General features: G+C 37.8%; 1 protein-coding gene across 2 annotated transcripts in view; it reads left to right on the forward strand.

Annotated features, from left to right (window-relative positions):
* The window catches only part of EYA2 (EYA transcriptional coactivator and phosphatase 2), a 137,582-nt gene that overhangs the window by 52,597 nt on the left and 63,498 nt on the right, over nucleotides 1–21,487 (forward strand). For both annotated transcript variants that reach the window (XM_007425103.3, XM_088153717.1), the window contains exons 2-5: nucleotides 1,030–1,148; nucleotides 6,792–6,840; nucleotides 11,133–11,275; nucleotides 17,110–17,226. In XM_007425103.3, coding sequence (XP_007425165.1) covers nucleotides 1,040–1,148; nucleotides 6,792–6,840; nucleotides 11,133–11,275; nucleotides 17,110–17,226 — 418 coding nt within the window. In that variant the 5' untranslated portion in view covers nucleotides 1,030–1,039. The remainder of the gene's footprint in view (nucleotides 1–1,029; nucleotides 1,149–6,791; nucleotides 6,841–11,132; nucleotides 11,276–17,109; nucleotides 17,227–21,487) is intronic.

A 21,487-nucleotide genomic window follows, 5' to 3' on the forward strand; every position in this document is an offset into this window, starting at 1 on the left:
TGCTTGGGCTTTTTTTTTTACATCAGCCTAGAATGGTTAGGGCACCTGCTGTTACTAAATATTTCAGCCGTGTCTCCAAATTGGCAAAGCATTATCCCTTATAGTGTTAGCTAGTTATAGTGCTAGCTAGTACAGGGATTTGTCCAGATCCACCCCTGAAAATGCTACCTGTTGTGTAGGTAATTTGCTAATTTTGCTAATTTTTTGCTAATTTGCTAAATTTGCTAATTTTCAGAGAGAGGGCATTGCTCTACATCCTGTCATCAAAATAAATTTAAAAGTCAGTGTAGTGGCAGACTATGGGGCTGGTGTCTTAACAGCTCCATCTGTTATTCTTGGCCAAAAAAAAAAAAATGATGAAAGCCAACCAGGTAATATTAGAAGTTGAGAAGTTGAGTCTAACTGCCTTACCATTAAATGTCTTGATCACAGAAAGCATTGTTTTTTTTCCTCCAGGAAGGGAGAGTCTAATAGTTGTGAGCACAATCCTACAGAAAGTAAAGGCTGCTTAAATCACATTCACTTCAATAATAAATTGACCAGGTGTGTTAACCTGGATCTTTCCCATTTAAAGGTATCCTCACTTTAAATCCTCCATAACCGCAACCCTGTCAAAAACCTTTCTGTTTAAAACAGTTTGGTAACCTGCACTCTTCTCTGATAAAATCGTCCGCATTGGAAAGTGATGGTAATACTAGAATTCATGGCTTGCTCCTTATGGTATTTAAGCAATATATAAAAGTAATCATCTGATGGCAAAATCCAGGATATACAGGAAAATATTTAATCAAATAGTTGTAATCTCCAAGGAAAGTCAATGCTTGATTTTTAATTCAGCATTTTCCCTTTGATGGAAACTTTTTTCGTGAATGTTGTTTATGCAGAATTTATATGAAGGCTGGGTTTAGGTAATCAGCTTTAATATTTGTATTCCTAGGGAAAAAAAGTGGAATCATTAGCAAGCATGCATAATTAATGAATAAATTATCTGGGTCCCTTCCCCCCCCTTTTTTTTTTGCTTTCCTCCAGGTATAAGGAAATGCTAGATCTAGTGACATCACCCAGCTTGACTGTAAATAAAGAATATCCTGACATTCTGAAGCTTAACCTTTCTAACACTTATGCTACGGTTCCAGATGACATAGAAGGTAAGCTGACAATTCTTCTTCATGGTCCATTAACTTCAGATGCCTAGTTGTGAGCGTGTAAATAGAGTTGCAAAAGGCAGAATAAGCAAGCATGTGGCCTAGGTTTGTATGAATCTTTTTCTTTGAAATGTGGAAGAAAACCAGATTCTTATCACTTCTGTGGATTGTTCCTAATTGTATGGTTCTTTTCTGGATGAAGAAGATGCACAGTATAAAAGATGCTGTAGATTTATGATGTAATGGAAGCTCTTCACAGAGGAGAGTCCAAGTCCAGCTCCCCTCACCCCAAAGCATTTCAGCATTTCTGATTTACAGACCATTGGGTAAGAAGCTCATTTACAGAAATCCTGTCCTAGATAAAGCAGGGATATAGCTAGTCAGAGTTGACAATACTGGGTTGAGATCAAGGAGGCGCTCAATTATGGCTTTTGTTTGCTTGTTGATTTTAAGGCAGTTAAAGGAAGAAGTAGAAAAAGTCTGAGGAAAGGTTTTTATTTAATGTAAAAATAGTGAGATTAATATATCTGCTATGAGTAATTGAAAGACCAGCCTCTCATAGTATTGTTTTGCATTTCTAATGTCAACATTAACTCAAAGGTTATTTTACTTATTATCTGATGTTAGAAAAGTAGCAGATTTTAAGAATGCATTTAAGCTTTGCATTCTCAGATTTTCGCTTTAAATGCTCCAGCAGTCTCTAAAAAGAATGGTACCTTAATTTCCAGTCTTCCCTACTTTAAACACTATCCCTAATTTTTATTTGGGGGAGATTCAGGGGATGCCTTAAAAATTATTCCAAGTTCCTCCAGTTTCCATTCTCTTGCTGCAGGTTTCTGCATTTAGAGTGTGAGTATACATAAGCAACTTTGACTGTTACATATTTGCAGGTAAATCCATGAGTACAGTTCACCCTGCCAGTTCATTTGCTTCAGTACATTCCATACCTGTGAATATTTTAAAACGTTGAATGTGTTTGGATTTCATCTGTTCCTTCAAATTCAGAGAAATCCATTGTGAAATGAAATCTTCTTATACAGTACCACTACTTTTGTTGGTGCGTAATTTAGGGGTGATGCAGACAGAGGAAATGATGGTGCAGTGGTCTTTTGAGTCATTCCTGTCTATTGCAGGATGCACTAATGCTGCTGTTTTAATGTGGCTTTTTGAAAGATCAAAAAGTCAAAGCTGATACTGTTATAATTACTTTTCACTCTCTTTCTCTCACACTCACACACACGTACAATCTTCCTTCCAAGCTGTGGTCTGAAGTTTCTTGCTTGGCAGGTACTAAGACACATTCTTGTGGCATTTGAGGTTAGGCAATGGAAATTTATCTGCCTTACCCCAATTCCCATCTTCTCTCTTCACTTGGACTATATGATAAAAGAATGGGGGTGGGGAAAGAAGATGGAATGTTAAATCTGTTTTTAAAATTATTGGCAAACGATGCTGCTGAACTAGTTTTTGCTAATACAGTTCTAGCTATTGTTTGTTGGGGTCAGAATCCCGCTATCTTCCTGTTAAAGGGGAATTGACAGAAGACCCTTGCTTATTACATAGAGTGATTAACCCTTTGCATGCAACTATGTCCAATCCTGCAGCCTTAATAGATTTGACAGAAACCCTGGATCACAATCTTTCCCGTAGCTTTGAAAATCTGAATAATTCTGAGCAGACGCTGTCTTGTAAATTGCCATCATGGTTTCTAATGTGTCCTGTCCTTCACTACAATGTGAACTTCCTCCCCAAAAGAAACTCCGAGGCTAGCTTACCTCATGAGACTACAATTGTATCCTTATTCAATTTTCATAATTGTGCATCAGTCAACCATTAACTGGAAATCCTGGATCACGGATAGATAGCTGTACTTGTCATCAATTTAATATAGAACTGTGTTTTCACCTTGTTCATGTTGATAGTATTCTTCAGAGCAGTGATTCATAGTAATGGATAAACATGGAAAATAATAGAATAACAGTTAAAAAGAATGATAGGGAATTATTCAAGTCAAGCTTGAAGATGCAGAATGAAAAGGCTTTTGGCTTGGAACTGGAAAGGCATCAGTTATAGAACTAGGAGAAGGGTAGAACCATGTTAATTATGGCATCCCATTATGGATCACTATCTGCCTCAAAGTCACTGGTAGGAATGATGCTGAGCATCTTCTATGGAAGTTCAGGTATGAAAAGAATGAGCTTTTTCAGGGCCCAAAACATTTAGTTCTGGAAACTTTTTTTTAAAAAATATATCTTAAACTGAGCCTGGCAGTATATGAGGAGAGGACAATTAACAAGGTAAATTGTATAAATATGAGCCAAGCTAATGAACTAAGACAAGACAATTTTAGTATATGTGCTGCCAAAGTGAGCACTTAATGAACCCTAATGTTCCAATTTTACTGATGTTGGCAACATGGCATGGATTGTTGGCATGCATGAGTAAATCAAACTGTATCAGATGGAGAAATAAATACTTCCAGATGAACTAGTCATCTAGCTTCCAGATTGATTTTTAGATCTGTTTCAGTCCCTTGGACTTGTAAGAGCAATAGAAGTTAGAATTACCTTGTTATGGCATCAGAAAGAAAGCTGTCTCAAAGAAAAATATTTGTACCATCAGTGAGACAGTATTATTGAAAAGGAAAAACAGGAAGCTAAATGTTCATAATTAACACCTACTACAAGTGGCTTTTTTAAATTAGAGGTTTAAAATAATATTTGGGAATCTGAAATTCCAAGAAACTTTTCAGTTATTTTAATTTTGTTTCCTTTTTTAAAAAAGGAAGATGTCAACATGATGAAATTACCAGGAGAGAATACAAGCTTTCATCCCAGTACTTATAAATCAGGAACTGGTTGGTAAAGAGGGGAAAGTAATATAGAGCAAAAAGGAACCTAACTTTTTAAAAAAATAATTGGTTGAAATTCTAGTTCCTGGACTGAAGGAAAGGGACTGAGATAGTTAAAACAAAGATCCAGAAACAAAATATTAAATGGAGGAATAATTAAGAGAAGGAAATATCTGGAGAAAGTAGAAAACTGTCCACACTAATGAGATTCTATTTCTATTCGTTTTAGTTAGTTGTGTTAAGCCTCAATGTGTGAAAGTGTTAACTTACCAAATTAAGCAAATTCTTATTAATTTAATATTTGCCAAATTAATGTAGTTTGTAAATGGAAGGCTACCGTAAATGGAAGATCCATTTTCAGTTAATTGGTCAGTTAATTAGCATTTTGACAACAATAACGTTTAAAAGTCCAGTTGAGAACATAACCTATACAGCTGTAGAGTTACAGGTTGCCTAGGAATCCAGCTCTCGTTTTGTTTTGCTTTTGTTTGTTTGCTGCTTTGGCAAAGCTGTCCCCAGTTTGTTTCAACTGCACTGTCCTGTGCTTTCAAAAGAAAAGTACCAAGAGGAGAACCATCTCCATGCGTTGATGAGAAAAGTGAAGAGAACTCAGAGCAATGTAATAATCTGATCTAGAGGAGAGAGAATTCTTTTTACATTGCAACACATGTGATTGATCAGCCAGGGATTTTTCAAGAACAAATATCTGTGATCAAACTGGCAGATGGAAATTATATATTGTGCTTTGCCAGGGAAAATAGTCTTGAGATTTAGACTGCTGGTTTGAGTTGGCCTTGCAAAAAATATGCAGGAATAATAATAATAATAATAATAATAATAATAATAATAATAATACATAAAAGTCTGCTATATTCTTTGATTAATATTTTTTTAGATATAGGGTTACGGTTATCTAAATTATTTGCAAAGAAAAATTTTGGTAGAGATGTGGGATGGCGGAGAATATTAAAACCTTACTCCCAACCATTAAAAAGCTTTAAATGGTGTACTTCACTGTTTTATGACATTTTAGAAATTATTAGCAACACATTTTCAAACCTGTCTTCACTCATGAAGGCTAGGGACTTAGTTTTGTTTTGGGAAACACAAGAGTGGGGGAAAGACAGGTTATGATTTTTTTTACTGTTTTTTATGATTGGGATTATCCTGAGGGTGGTAGAAAACTAGGGGTCCTATTCAGTCACAGTGCACTTATCTATCGTGAATAAGTATTGAAGCTGTTCCCAACAACCTACAGCATTCTGAGAACCCCATCTTGCTTTAATATCTGAATGACAAAACCTTGAGCCATATACAGATTACAGGATGATGATGATGATGATGATGATGATGATGATGATGATGATGATGATGATGCTGCTGCTTTCAGGTATCCTATCAGTGCCCGAGCCAGAAATTAGACCATACAAACTAACTTTTGGCAATTAGCCTGGCTCTATTCAATGTAAGGAAAGAAGCTTCACATGGGTGAAATCCAAGGGTGAAATCTTCCATACAGCCTGGAAAGCGAATGTAGGCTTATGCATGAAAAACCTTTTTTGTGTATGGATACAAACTACACAGAGTGTGGGGCAGAGGGTTACTTGGTGCAGTCTTGATCATATGATGGTAGAACACATGAGTGCTTTGTCTGTGGTGGCCATAAGCTGCCTTCAAATTAGAACCAAAAAACTTAAGGCACCTAATTCTGGAAATGAAGCAAACTGATGTCATTAGCAAAATTCTGAGTAGAAGGAAAGGATGCACTTGTAGTCCAGTCACAACTGCCATACCCTTATCTGTGTACCCAAAAAGTTTGCAGTGTGATCAAATTCCTGAGAAAGAAAGATAAAAATTATTGCTCTTGCTTATCAAATGCATTAGCTTAGATTTAAGAGGAATATTGAAGGCCCTGTGGCTTGTGATAGAAGAATCTAAAGAATTTTACAGTAAAACCTGTCTTCTCTGGCCCAGGAACCTTATGGTGCAGCATAAAATATGACTACATTAGTAGAGCCAGTTTGGTGTAGTGGTTGAGGCACCAGGCTAGAAACCGGGAGATCATGAGTTCTAGTCTCACCTTAGGCACAAAGCCAGCTGGGTGACCTTGGGCCAGTCCCTCCCAGCCTAGGAAGGAGGTAGTGGCAAACCACTTCCAAAAAATCTTGCCAAGAAAACTGCAGGGACTAATCCAAGTAGTTACCAGGAGTCACCATGACTTGAAGGTATCAAAATAATAAATGACTGAACGCCCATAGTCCATTTTATCTTAACAACAATCTAACAAAATTGTTTGGTTTTCTGAGTAGTTAAGGTGGAAGTGCCAAAGAGGATGTTGAAACGATGGCGGTTTCCCAAGAATTGTTCAGTGTATTTGCTAATGGCTCTGAAATTTGTCCTGCTAGATTCTTCTAGGTCGTAGATGGATTTTTTCAAGCCCTTGCGAGATAAGTAAATTCTAATGGTTTGAGAACTCCTTTGAGAATGCTGATGCCTTTTGTTTCCTCTTTTTACTAAATGACTTATCTAAATGACTTAAATGTTGTGCTTCTGTTAATGTGTCCTCTTCAAAGAATAGTGCGCTATCCATTGTCTCTCATTTAAGTTCTGATACTTACTTTAGCTGGTCTAGCTAGTTTATATTAACATCACCCACACCCTTGAGAGCAGTTATGAATGGGTTATGATGTTCTGTACTGCCATTATGCAGAGATCTTGGCAAGTAATTAACAGTTGATTATTTCATTGGCATCAATATAGTTGATGGCATTAACTGTGCTAATTTTGTTTTATAGGCAACAGGAAATCTGCACCTCAACATTCTCTTCATCTCTACACTACCAAGTAAGAGTGCTGTATTGACTCTGATTGCTGTCAAAAGAAATTCTTTATTTCTGGAGATTATCATCCAGTTATAGAAATATTCCACTGTAATATGAAGTACATTGTCTTAACACATTTCCCCTGATTTTTCTGGGATTTACTTCTCAGTAGAAATGAAGTTGATGCTATTAATTAGTATGAGTGTGGATATATTAAATCAATATAGATAGATATAGATACACAAACATGTACATGCATACATGCAGAGATTCTGAAAGAAAATTACTATTTTGGTAATGTCCATATACCACAGCAAGTACTGTCTTAGAATAAGCATTTTGCCTTCACTGACAGGCAGACCTTCTTTTATCTGCTGACTGTTCAATGTGTTGGACCGTGATTCCCAGAATGTTTAGTCACGTTAGGGTTTGATTGTGTAGACTGGAAATTAGGGGAATTACAGTCTAGCACATGTAATAGGCGCCTAATTGCAGAAGAATATGAATATGAAATATGATGTCATCTACCATATGTGTTTAAGCTAATTCAGATTACTTAGCAATCTTCTGCTGTTATTGAATTAAATGTACCCAAGTTTCATTTCAGAGTTTCAGAGTTTAGTTAAGCAAATTTTGTAGCTCTAATCATTTTTATGAGAGGGGTTGGTTCAAACTTTCTTAAAGGAGGCAATAGTATTATCACTACTGAACTGGAGATCTCAGTTTATAAGCCTACAGCAAATGTTATCTTTCTGTGCAAAGAATTGAGCATTTTGTGGCTGACCAAATCCATGCTCTTTGGAAGAGGTTGATTTTTCTGAATCCATTTCAGTCAAGGATCAGGGCTGGTGATGGCAGAGTTGAGGGCTCTGTGAGAGAAGCAAAGGAATGTAATCTTGGTGGCTGGTGTGGGTCTTCCGGGCTGTGTAGCCGTGTTCTGGAAGTTTTGTTTCCTAACGTTTCGCCAGCACCTGTGACTGGCATCTTCAGAGTGCAGGAGCACAGACAGGAGATTCACAAACACCAGCACAGTTTCAATAAAAAAGAGGAGAGTCTAAAAATCAACAAAACCTGGCTACCAATCCTGAAAAATACAGCCTGCAAAAGGTCAACGAACTCAGCTCAACCACCAGGACATGTGAACAGCTCACACAATGAACTTGCTAATCACCCCCAGCAGCCCCTCGTTAACAATTCAATAGAAGAAAAAACCCTGCCTAATCCCCAGGAAGATACACAGAGATTCTGACACCAAAACAATCAGCCACTCAGTAACCCCCCCCACACACCCCCATTTCCCCCCCCCCCCTCAGATCTCTATAAATACCCACAAAAGGGTCACATTACCCTGGGCACAGAGAGAACTGCTCCTGTCTGTGCTCCTGCACTCTGAAGATGCCGGTCACAGGTGCTGGCGAAACGTTAGGAAACAAAACTTCCAGAACACGGCCACACAGCCCGGAAGACCCACACCAGCCATCGTATGCCGGCCGTGAAAGCCTTCGACAATACATTGAATGTAATCTTGCTGATTTTCTTTGACCTCTCAGTAGCTTTGATATAATTGAACCAGCTGTCTTTCTTGGATAGGTCACCACACAATCACTTTGTAGGGGTTCCATTCTAATCTGGATGTTTTTAGAAGGCAATTCCATGTGCCTTCACTTTAGCATGCATACATTCCATTTTCTGTTTAAAATGTATCAGGAATTGCTACATGAAATAATTTACAGCATGCTTATGACATGCAATTTTCTTCTCCTATCTGCAGCTTTATGTGCCTTTGTTCTTGAGAGAATTCTACTCGCCTATGGTAATGGCTTCTAAACCATTCCGTTTGGAATGGTTCAGTTTCTAAACCATTCAGTTTAGAATGGTTCAGACAAAACCAAGATATTGCTAATACTTGGTAATACTCCTGTAGTCGTCACTGTCATGGCCTCTGTGGCATAAAGTACCTTTTGGGCAGTTCTGATTGATATTCTAGTCACAATACTTTCTAGAGTTGGAAAGCCGAATAACTGCAATGCCTTGCAAGAGGGCTGCCTCTGAGACTAGACCCAAAACCTCAGTGCAAAATATGGGTCTGAGAGTTTCAAATGGGTCAAAGGATTGTAATGGTATTACACTGGTATTTTGAACATACATTAGCTTTTAGTAAGCTTCCAGACCTAATTCAAAATGTTGGTTTTGGTCCATAAACCTTGGTATGGCTTGCTATCTTGGTTCTTGATGGAACACTTCTTTGTATATATACTTTCCCATATCCTAAGATTATCTACTCAAGCCCTTCTACAGGTTCTCCCTTATTCTGAGGTGGGGAGGGCTACAAGAGAATGGGCTTTCTTAATGATGGCCACTTGGCTGTAGAACACTTTCTTTCAGGGAAACCACTTGATGTTGACATCTTTTCAGCACCCGCAAACCTTTCTGTTTACCCTATATTTACACAAATATTTAAATATGAGGGTTTTTTTCTTTTTGCCTTCCTTGGTGATATATGTGTGTGCATGTACATGTATGTATGTGTGTATGCCTTCAAGTCACTCTTGACTCTTGGCAGCTGCTTGGGCAAGCCCCTGCAGTTTTCTTGGCAAGATTTCAAAAGTGGTTTGACATTGCCTGCTTCTTCCTGGGGCTGAGAGAGAGTGACTGGCCCAAGGTTACCCAGCTGGCTTAGTGCCTAAGGCAGGACTAGAATTCACCTGGTTTATAGCCTTGGGGCTTAACTACACCACCAAACTGGCTCTCATGAACAATATTAGCCTAATATTTAAATATATTTTATCAATTTAAAACAATTATTTTATTGTTAGGTCTATTATTTTTGTTTCTGTGATTTCATTTTGGATAATGCCTTTACTTTGTAGTTGCATTATTTTATTAGCTGTATATTTTAGAGGTGATTGTTTTTCATTTTATCATGCAATTGTGCAGTGCCCAAAATATTTTGTAAGGCGTTTGTCTAATACATTCAATAACTGTCATGTTTAAAAATGTATTTTCACATAGCTTTTGCTTGGCATGCAAACTCTGCTCTGTCTTGTTCCGAATTTTAAGAGCAGGATTTTTCTTAAGAACAATAATATATAAAAAAGTCATAAAAAACCAGAAAAAGATTTTGGGATGACCCAAAGATTATTTGTTTTCGTTTAGTCCTGTGTATGTTGTTCTTGCATTTTCAGATGGAAAATACCAGGCCCACAAAATGCCCTTTAAAAACAAGACTTGAAACAATGTTTTCTACCCCAAATAAGATTTAGCCTAGCTCCCCATCTTCCTACCTTTACCTCAGCCTAGGTCTGAAAAACTTATGAAATAACTGCTTGATTACAGGTACAGCAGTTGGTCAGCTTTCCCATATTGGTACCTGTCTTTCATCTTTTTGAAGTATGTACATTAATTCAGATAAAAGTTAATTCAAAGTTTATTTTTCATTTCCTTTGTTTCCATTTTTTTTTTTTTAAGTGCAAACCACAGGCCACCTACAAACCCTAGGCCCATTTTTGCAGCCTCCAGAGCATCCCTAGGTTACACAGCTAATTCCCAGGAGCACAATTTTTCAGCCAACATAAGGGCTTAAATCAGTGTACTAAACTTCTGGAAGATTTAACAAGTCATTTTGCCCCTTAACCCACCCAAACCCCAAAATGTCATAAAATGTTGGCTGCACCATCATATGTGTATATAATTCCCCATCCCTACACACTGCCACCTGCTGTCCAAAGCAGCTTTTCTTTTTCAAGCTGTAACACAATCCACTTTAAGAACTACTCTAAGGAAAATGGATTTGTGGTATCACGTGTGACATTGTAAGATTCTACGGGAATTCAGTTCTGGATTCATGAACGTTTGGGTGAACAGTGTATCAATATGGCACTTCATAACCATGCATTGCATGATGCTGGATCTAGATTAGATCCAGATAAGGAGAACTTTGATTAAATACAACTATTCAAGGTCCCTTGCTTGATAATGATGATGAAAACACTCTGAATTAGTGCTTTAAAAGTGGGCCTTAGTATAATACTAAACATAAAATATTTACCCAGAAGAAATGTGACCAGGAATTTAAAATGAATTTATTTTATTAAACTCCCCAAATAAAAGTTTAGATTAAAGAAAAAAGAAAAAACCCTTAATCACTCTCTGTTATCATTTTTTCAGAAAATATAAATGCTTTCATTTTAAAGATAAATTATTTGAGGGGGAAAACTAGTTTTCCTTTTCAGTAAATGCATTAACTATTCAGATCATCCAATAGTCATTGCCAAAACTGATCCATTGATGTAAATATTTCTCTTTTTTGACTAGACATTATCCCCATATAGTAACGGTCCCATCCTTTGCAACAATGGCTACTTATGGGCAGACTCAGTACAGTGCAGGCATCCAACAAACTGCTGCTTATACTGCATACCCACCACCTGGACAACCATATGGAATACCTTCCTATTGTAAGTAGCATAATAAAAAAAAACTTGGCTTTCTTGGTTGTTTGCATTCCAGTATAATTTATAAAAATCTGGATAGATATAGTTGAAGAAGGTAAGTCTAACTGCATCAACATCTTTTAAAGTGAAAAACCAAAAGATTACTTCAGTGTGCTCTTGGAGGCTACCTTAGAAAAGTATCTATATGCTTTAATTCTGGGATTTTCAAACATTTTTCACACAATGGAACTTGTTCTCTGAACAACCGATCAAGTGATATAAAACTGGCAATAATACAAAACTTGTGCTTGTTGTAATTTATTTATGCAAATTTATATATTAGGGTTATTTGATTTGATTTTTTTTCCCATTCATTTCTTATGGATCCCCATCAAATTCTCATGGAAACCAAGGGTTCCACACAACCCAGTTTGAAAAATCCTGCTTTAGTTGATGCAGGATTCAACAGCTAAGCTGCTCACCAACTCATGATACCAAGATCATATTTTGTCTATCTTAAAATATAGACATCATACAGTATGTCCAGTTCCCAGCTGCATTCTGCGCATAATTCAAGGCATTACTTTTAAACTTCAAAGCCCTGAACAGCTTGGTTTTGTGTGCTGGATGGTATAGACTATTCAAGAGATTTCTGCTTTTGATAAAGCGCGGAAGGCTATACATCAGATGTGCAATTTTTCACACTGGGGATTGATATGTTTTGTTCCTATGCCAGGAACCACATTTCCTAAAGAAGGTGGGCCAGAACCAAAATTATACTTGCTTTAATTGAATTTCAATGAAATTAATTACATTTTAATAATTAAATGCCAAGTATTTAATGGCTGGTGTGGGTCTTCCGGGCTGTGAGGCCGTGTCGATATGAAACAGTTAATATGGTGGTATTAAGGTCATCAGCAGAGACTTTCTTAAGGATGCCCGTGATTTCAGGTGATCAGACATCATCTGCAGTGCCTTCTGCTTTTCTCCTAAGCTATGAAATGCATGCTTTCAAGAACTGCTCTTAGTCCTAACTCTTACTGCCTTCAGGAAAGCAGTCCAAACATTCCTCTGCAGTGAGGCCTTTTGAGTTCACTTACTAATTATGTCAACTCTTTTCTTTTTAATGGATTTTTACTGTTTTATTTCTTATTTTTTACTGTTATCCATCTTGAGTGCCCTAGGGATAGAAACATTGGATATATGCTGAAATGATCATCAGCATCAGCATCCTTCCTAGGGTGCCACTGTTGACTAAAGAAGGAGGTTATTTTCAGACCAGCATTTCCAGTGGATTAAGGGACAGGTCGATACCCTGTGGCTGCATCCATTGGTAGTGTAATAAGCTGTATGTAGAAAATGAGGCATATACTGTATATAATACCAGGGTTTACGACCAGAGAATTAAGTAACAATATAAGTATCAGGTCCTCTTCCTCTACAGAGATCCAATGAAATCCAGGAGATACTCAACTCAAAGTCGATATAGACTAGATCAGTGCAGTTGATTGTAGAAATCGCATTAATGCCTTGGGCAAAGCTATAGAAAAGCAGAAAAAAACAGTACTATTTAAGTAGGGAGGAAAAATGCATGCACCATCTGGCTCAGTAAGTGTAAACTGACAAAAATGGGTTAAGTAAGGAACTTGTGCACATTAAGGAAGTCTTTCTTGAAAATTAAGAATGATAGGATTAAAAAGATTACTTCTTAATGGATACCCATGGCATGGTTTTGTGTGCTGGATGGTATAGACTATTCAAGAGATTTCTGCTTTTGATAAAGCGCGGAAGGCTATACATCAGATGTGCAATTTTTCACACTGGGGATTGATATGTTTTGTTCCTATGCCAGGAACCACATTTCCTAAAGAAGGTGGGCCAGAACCAAAATTATACTTGCTTTAATTGAATTTCAATGAAATTAATTACATTTTAATAATTAAATGCCAAGTATTTAATGGCTGGTGTGGGTCTTCCGGGCTGTGTGGCTGTGTTCTTGAAGTTTTGTTTCCTAACGTTTCGCCAGCACCTGTGACCGGCATCTTCAGAGTGCAGGAGCACAGACAGGAGCAGTTCTCTCTGTGCCCAGGGTGAGAACTGCTCCTGTCTGTGCTCCTGCACTCTGAAGATGCCGGTCACAGGTGCTGGCGAAACGTTAGGAAACAAAACTTCCAGAACACGGCCACACAGCCCGGAAGACCCACACCAGCCATCGTATGCCGGCTGTGAAAGCCTTCGACAATACACCAAGTATTTAACATTTTTCTTGTCATACTGAATTAATATAAAAGGAAAGAAAATTATTAAAATGTATAATTGTATAGATTATTTTCTCCCTCCTGCCATATTACTGCCAATACTACTGCCAATTCAGTAGAAACTTTTGGAACAGCTCTGATGCCTCACCCAAAGCTTTATGGCCCTGATTATATTTTGTATTTACCTATTTCTCTTGTGGCAAAGTTCCAGAGAATAGGTGCTTGCTTTGAGACTCTGCCTGGGTATTTTAAGCAGTTCCAAGTTGCCACTGTTTAGCCATGTTTCATTTTATTAAACAATCATCAAGTAAGAAGCGTTTTCAAGTTGAAAGGGTATTTTTATTTATTAGTTTTCTAAAAACTTCTAGGTCATGGCATGCAAGGTTCTGCAGAGCGTAAACAGCACCATATGTGTGTTAAAGTAAAATAACTGGCCCAAAGGTTGGACTGTGCAAATAATAATAACATTGATCCTCAATTTCCTATGTATATGCAAGTAACCTTGCATATGTTATTCTTCTTCACCGTCCTAAAGTGGTTATAGGCTTACACTTACTGAATGAATCACATAGCATAAGTCAGCATGTTCATATTATCAACTGTTCCAAGGCCTAGACCATAAAAAGTTTCCTGATACTGAATCTAAATTTAAACTGCCAGCCCAGTTCAATTTCAGTTTATTTTGGCATGACTGGTTTTGTGGTAAGTTATGGGTAGTAATATTAGATTCAGAAATCCAGATAGGGTGGCTACACATTCTAACCCACTGCATTGCATCTTAATTAATAATATTAGATACTCATTTAGGTTTTTTAAGTCATCCTTTAAAGATTTTGTAATTTTTCATAGTGGTTGTCCTTAATCAGTTCCTCAACATTCTAGGTCAGTATTCTACATAGTAGTCTAAAATCAGGGAAAGAATGAAAAGAATAGATGTAAGGAATTGGTGTTATAACTGAACAACGTTAAGAGAAAGTTAACTATTAAATGTATATTATGATCCATGAGACCACTGAATTCTTTTCATAATCCACATGAAATAATATGTAATACTTGGCCATGAGAGATGAGTTCAGACCCAGAACATTTTTGTAATCTGCTGAGACTTCTTTATGCAAGTGTTTGACAAATTTAATCCCTTAGACTTGAAATCCTGTACTCTGTTCCCATGGAGCTTATGCATGAGTAGAAATATACTCTATAGGAACTCTTTATGATCCATCATATATCCTGGATTATGATTTTTGAAAGATAATAGTTTAACACTGATTTTTAAAACATAACTTTAAAAACTTAATGTTATTAAAACTTAAAGTTAGTTCCTGATCGACTAAACAAGTAAGAGCATTTAAATTCATTCAAAATAAACAACCCTGTACAGTCTCTGCGGAAAGACAGGCCTAAAAATACTAATTTTTATCATGGTGGCTTGAGAAACATTTAGGCTTTCTTTTCTGGAGTCATACTTATCTACTGTACGTATAGTTGTATTAGCTGCATAGAAGCCCAAAAAAACATGGAACAGTTGTGATTAACAGCAGGTGACAATCCTTTGGTGACTGACTGGAGTCTTTGGGCCATTATTCTTTAAACATTTATTTATTTATCTATTTATTTATTTATCGCATTTGTAAACCACCACCATCCCAAAGGACCTGCGGTGGTCCACGAAAATACATAGTTAGGGCCATCTGCCAGTCAGGTCTGCACAGTTCTTATATATCCTATAGATTACCTATTTGCATCTTCTGAACAATAATCTTTCCTATGTTCCACCTCTTTCTTCATTACGCCCACCATGCGATTCTGTACATTCTGAAAAATCCCACCTGGCAGACAACCAAGAACAATGAAGTACTATTGTTTTTTGGGCTCAAAAGTAAAACTCTCCCAGGTTCCTAGACAAAACGGAGAACTATGTGGAAATTAATTTGGTGCCAAGTTATTTCTCAGTCTGAAACAGGCTTCCAGAAAGCATCTGTCACTGAAGATTAATTGTGGCCAAGCCTGTAATGGGTTGAGTGTTCTTCATGCAAGTTGCTGATTACAATCAGAACACAAATGTCATGGAAAGAAAAGCAATTTCTCCTACCATATACCCACAAAAGTCCAACTCAGATACCAACAATTATGGAGTCTGCAATAATAATATATAATCACTCATGGTTGCCCAAACAAATTGGCTTGTTTTTGGCATGGGAAGTTTGTTTGTTTATTTACTTAAAAGATTTCTATAGCTGCTAATCTTATGCAGCATAACTCTGGACAGCTCACAAACAATAATAAAACAGTAAAAAAACATAAAAGCCAACAAAAACTTCCCAGTGCCCCAAATACAACATATCCAGAACAACCTTTAGAGCTTCCCTGGGCTCCAGCCTCACACTGTCCCAAGCCAGGTATTTATAGCTTTTTGGAAGGCGAGGAGAGTAGGGGCCTGCCAGATCTCGGGGAGGAGGGTGTTCCAAAGGGCAGGGGCAGCTACCGTGAAGGTGCGCTGTCTAGGCCCTGCCAGGTGGCAACATTTAAGGGAAGGGACCTGGAGTACAATGGACAGATGCCCTCAGGGAGAAGCGATCCCACAGATACCCAGGCCCTGTGCCATTGTTATCGCATGAGCAAATTTGCTCCAATTTTTAAATGGCTGCAAGAAGCATCCATAAATCAGTGTTATTGGACTGACATGCAGCTTGCAGTGGGATCTGTTCTATTTTAAAGATAAAAAGTGATTTGTATGGTGTTCTGTATGCATCTGTGACCTCTTCCTGCAATTTATTTATTTATTTATCAAATTTGTCACTGCCCATCTCGTTAAAAATGGGTGGTTTATGATGCAGTTAAATCAATTAAAATACAATATAAAATGTTCCTGAATAAATAGAAAATAAATAAAATTCAAGAATAGATGTTAAATTGACAGTAGCTTGGGGAGCATCTGCCAGCCACCCCCAGGATTGGGTAAGATTCTTGTCACCCCACACAAGCTGGCAGAGCCAGCTCTTTAATTCTTTCTGGAAAGCCAGTAGGGTAGGGGCCTGCCACACTTCTGGGGGGAGAATATTCCAAAGGGCGGGGGCAATGGCAGAGAAGGCTCTCCTCCTGGCCCCCACCAGGCAACATTCTCTCACTGACGGGGTCCACAACATTCCCTCTCTGCCTGGCTGGGTGGGACAGGTTGATGTGATGGGGGTGAGACGGTCCCTCAGGTAACCTTGACCCATGCCATGTAGGGCTTTAAAGGTAATAACCAATAACCAAATTAATGTTGAGTGTAAACTGGATGCTCTACAGAAACATCTAATTCTTCTGAAATGCTATTAATACAAGCTTTCTTCTTCTCTAAGATAAGAATAAGAGTGGGGAATTCAAACTGCTGCCCCCCTTGAGCAATTCCTTGTACAATTTCCCTCCCCTATCTTACACAGACAATGCTATGTCAGATTGCCCTTCATTTTGGAGATTGTTCCATCTTCTGCTGCATGAATTTGGAGGGGGGGGAGAAGGTTATAGGGACAAACTCTACTGAAAATAATCTTAGTACATCAAATATTTGTGTATGCTTGATATCTGATATATATTCCTTCTTCTTTGTCTCTTAAGCCATCAAAACAGAAGATAGCCTGAGCCATTCGCCTGGTCAGAGTGGTTTTCTTAGCTATGGATCCAGCTTCAGCACTGCAGCATCAGGCCAGACACCTTATGCTTACCAAATGCATGGTTAGTATTCAAAACAGTTACAGGGGTATCAGTGTGCCTATTTTAGCATTCTGCTTTGGATTGCTGGAAGAAAAATTCTCAGACTGTTATGTTTCCTAGAACAAAGGCTTATTTTTAAGTATTAAAATTGAAGGCTGAGATATTTTAATTTTCTCAAACAGCACTCAGAATGAGATTGAGGCATCTTTGTGCTGCACAGAACAGCCTACTCTGTATCGCAGGAGTAATAAACAATGCCCACTGACCTCCAATTAAAGCATTAATTTTTTTAAAAAATTGAAAGGTCTAAATCTTGCAAAATAAGCAACATGCTATAAAATCATTATGTCCTTGCCTGAAGGCCCAAAAGATTTTAACCCTTTCAACTTTTAAAAAATATTTTAATTTATTTTTTTAAAAATATGTCGTACAAAATCATGTCATTGCCCGAAAAGACTGCTGCCCCTATTACATTGTTTCCCACTTCTCTATTTCTTTACCCAACATTTTTTAGAGTGTAAATTGCACTTAGAGATGGGTGAACAAGTTTATTCCCGGTTTATTTCATTTTATATAAGTCCCCATTTGTACATAATTCTTTATTCCTAGATATTTAATACTTTTGCATCCTGAATGTGTATCAATGAGTATACTGCATATAAATCCTAGTTATGGGATGTAGGTAGCAGTATGTTGGGTTGCAAAGTAGTCTCTAGCTTAGAGAGCCTGGCTTATGTGGAATAGCATGAACAATTTTGGGGTAGAACTGGGCTTTGGTGGTATTTGTGGCATGCTCACCAAGATGCTTCAAAACTGACTAGTAGTTACCTTACCTATAGCAATTTGTATTATAAGAGGAGTAAATAAAGAACATGAATTAACGAATGAAAGAAAAAGAAAAATATATGTTGTATGGCTGATCTAAGATGTAATAGATCTGAATAAGTGGTCTGATCTTGTGGCATAGAGTCAGTAAATATGAAATGAAGGTATAGATGTAATTATGAATGAAAGGGCTAAAATCTATGTCAGAAAAATATGAATTGGTGCCTTCTATATTATTATGGGTGCATATGAAAATAGGAATCCATAAATTGGCAATAGTTGCATGCTGCTCTCCAGTGAACGGTGATAATGGAAGACCTAGAGAGATGAGTTTTGTGGAAGTTTATGCAATGAATGCAGTCCATGGGGAAAACACATTCTACTAGGTGACCTGAAGTTGATGGCTGAGATGAGATGAGTGAGTACAGAAAAAGAATGAATGAGTATGCTGACTGATTAGCTGCTTAGAAAAAATGTGGTAAAAATGTGGTTTCAGCATAAATCTGTTCATACATACACATGTTAAAGTAATGAATATAAATCTAAGATAGATTTGATTGTATATGATGAAAGACTGACGAAGAATGCAAGGGTAATGAGAGGTTCTGAATGTGGGATGGATCATTATTTTGTGTAATGTCAGGGGTAGATTTTGGGAAAAACTGGACATGGAAATGAAAAGAAAAGAGAAGCAGTAAAATAAACAAAAGTGAAAGTAGAATGACTGCAGTAAAGGAAAGTACCATACTTATACAAAAACAATAGCATAATCTAACAGAATGAATGGAAAATGGATATTTGTTTTATCTATCCTTTATTTATCAAATTTGTCACCTCCCATCTCATTGAAATGATTCTGGGCGGTTTACAACAAGGACAAAATTCATTAAAATACAATATAAAACAGTCTTAATAATAATTAGCTTCCAAGAAAGATGGAGAGTTGGCGAATACTTCAAGGGAGCACTATTGGGGCGCTAACCACCACCAGGGACAGTTAGAGTCCATCCCACCCCATGCACACATATAAGAAAAGAGGATGTGGAAGCTGCTTAGAATCAAATAAAAAGAGTGCTACAGAGTGCCATAGAAGTATGCTAATAAGTTAATAAAAAAGCTAATAAAAAGAAAGCTTGGAATGATAAACTGAAGAGGCTACGTTTACATGTAAGATGATAGCTACAAAAAGGGAGGATGAGAGAAAGATACTGCATAATGTGTAGTAAGAGAAAAAAGAATTACAAAGAATGTAGTCAAAGAGAGCAAGGAAGATTAAGATTAAAAGAGCAGAGAAAAATGCAGAGCAATTTTGATGGAAATAAAATCATTGTTTTGGAAGTGAAAAGGGGATAAGCAAGGATCCTGTAGCAGCATGTATGGAATTAAAATAAAAGTTACCAAATTATTTGGGATGAAACTGAAGTGAGAGAATGCTGAAATTTTAGAGATTGTTAATTAGTTTATTTATTAGATTTATATCCTGCCTTTAAAAGTACAACTCAAGGCAACTGCATAATGCTCCCACCTCCAGTTTTCCCCACAACAATCCTGTGAGGCAGGTTGAGCTAAGAGAGAGGGACTGACCCAAAGTCACCCAGGTGGCTTTCATGCCTAAGGGGGGGGATCAGAGCTTGGTTTCTAGTCTAGCACTTTAACCGCCCAGAGTCATTGGGAGTCTGGTGGTGTACAAATTTAATAAATAATAACCACTGTACAAAACTGGCCCTGGAAATGGTAGTGATACATCAGAGTCCTATAAATATATAGAATCAATGTCACAAATGTTAATCTCCCCACAAAATGACAAAAAGGAAGAAATGAGTTCTATGAAAATGTTGAAAAGGGAATAGGCTATAGATTTCGATGGTAAACTGTTAAAATATGGATGTAGTTTGCTTATAGCCACTGTACAACCAGTTTAATGTGTGTCAATTGACAAGTGTGATTTGTTTAACTACATCAATGTCTGACAATTGAAAGTATGCAGTTAATAATCCCCTATACCAGTGATTCTTAAACTGGGGATAATTTGGGCACATCCAGACATCTTAAAATTGCCAAGGTTGAGAAACACTGCTCTAGTAAATTAGGGAGGAATCAGTCAAAGCCTTTTCCTCACACTTTCACTGTTGTTGAGCTTAAAGTTTGCTTTTACTGGAGTCATCACTGCCTCTTCCTGGCTTCCCTGAGGTCATCTCCATGACTTTTTACAGGATTTGGCTTCCCTGAGGTCATCTCCATGACTTTTTACAGGATTTGACCTTGCACTGCCCAGCCATTCTCTCATTCCACTCCCCACTCCTGCCACCAATCCACAAACCCAGTTGCTTTGCTGGAGCAGGACAGAGGAAGACAGTTTGTAGGCAGACGGAGAGTCAAAGGGGCCTTCTTCCTTGTTGACTCCAGGAAGTCAAATTGTGCTGAATTCCCATCAGCCCACCTTAAGCCTTGGATACCATGAGGTTTCACTTTCTGAATTTCTCAACTGCACATGTGAATCTGTTTTCACAAATTTTTAGTTCTAATCTCTAATATAAACTTTTCCCACCTGTGTAAGGACTGAAGAAGACTCTTCTTTACTCAGATTTTCAATAGTTGAAAATGCTATATGGCTCCCATGCTGCTGATCCTGGTTTGATTAGTGGGTTGTAAGAATCCAGACTGTTTGATTAATTGTGTGAACCCAGGACATTGGTTAATTCAATAATCAAGGCAAATGCATTGGGTGAACGGTGTCACTGTATGTTACTTCATTGATGGTCTTGTGTGTATTTTGAGCACATACATACACAAAGTAGTTTTAAGGGTGGAATATTACCCAGAGACTCAAATTCTTTCCCAGCAAAAACAAATTAGTCTCAGCTGCTCAAGAGAAGAAAGAGTCTACCCAAGCATGTTTTTTTTTTAATGTCTTTAAAAAAGCTCTTTATCTCTGGACATTATTTACCTTTCCAAAGTGCTGATGAAAGCTCTTCATGGGATGCTCAGAACATTTCCTTCCTTCTACTGAGGAATGTGCTTTTAGAGGTTTCCCACACTGCATACACCTGGGAGGGCAGGCTGCTGTTCTTGTTTCCCTCCCCTGTTTTCCCCAACTTTCACAAGCCTCTTAAAGGAAAATAAGCACTCTTCCCCCGTGCGTCTTATAAGGCCTCATTGCCTTACATTAATGGTCTTGCTGGCTACACAGCAGAGTGCCTTGATCTGACAGACAAGAACAGCTGCAAATGCCACGCAGCCCCCCTGTGCCTTTCAAATCCAATTGAGGTGTTCCTTACACTTGACCCTGCAACCCAAGAAAGAGATGAATTCCCTTGGATCTTTTGACATTCCCCGTAGCAAATATCCTGGCCTGCTTGCATCAGTTGCCTGGACACGCTTGTTCTGCTGGCACCTTTCAAATGCTAGAGTTGTACCAGAAAGGGCCACTCAGATTGCTAGGGGCCTAGAGCACAGA

The sequence above is a fragment of the Python bivittatus genome, unplaced genomic scaffold (genome assembly GCF_059951505.1).
Source record: "Python bivittatus isolate LINGU-HERP-01145 unplaced genomic scaffold, Pbiv_v1 ctg000700_np1212, whole genome shotgun sequence".
Classification (NCBI taxonomy): domain Eukaryota; kingdom Metazoa; phylum Chordata; class Lepidosauria; order Squamata; family Pythonidae; genus Python; species Python bivittatus.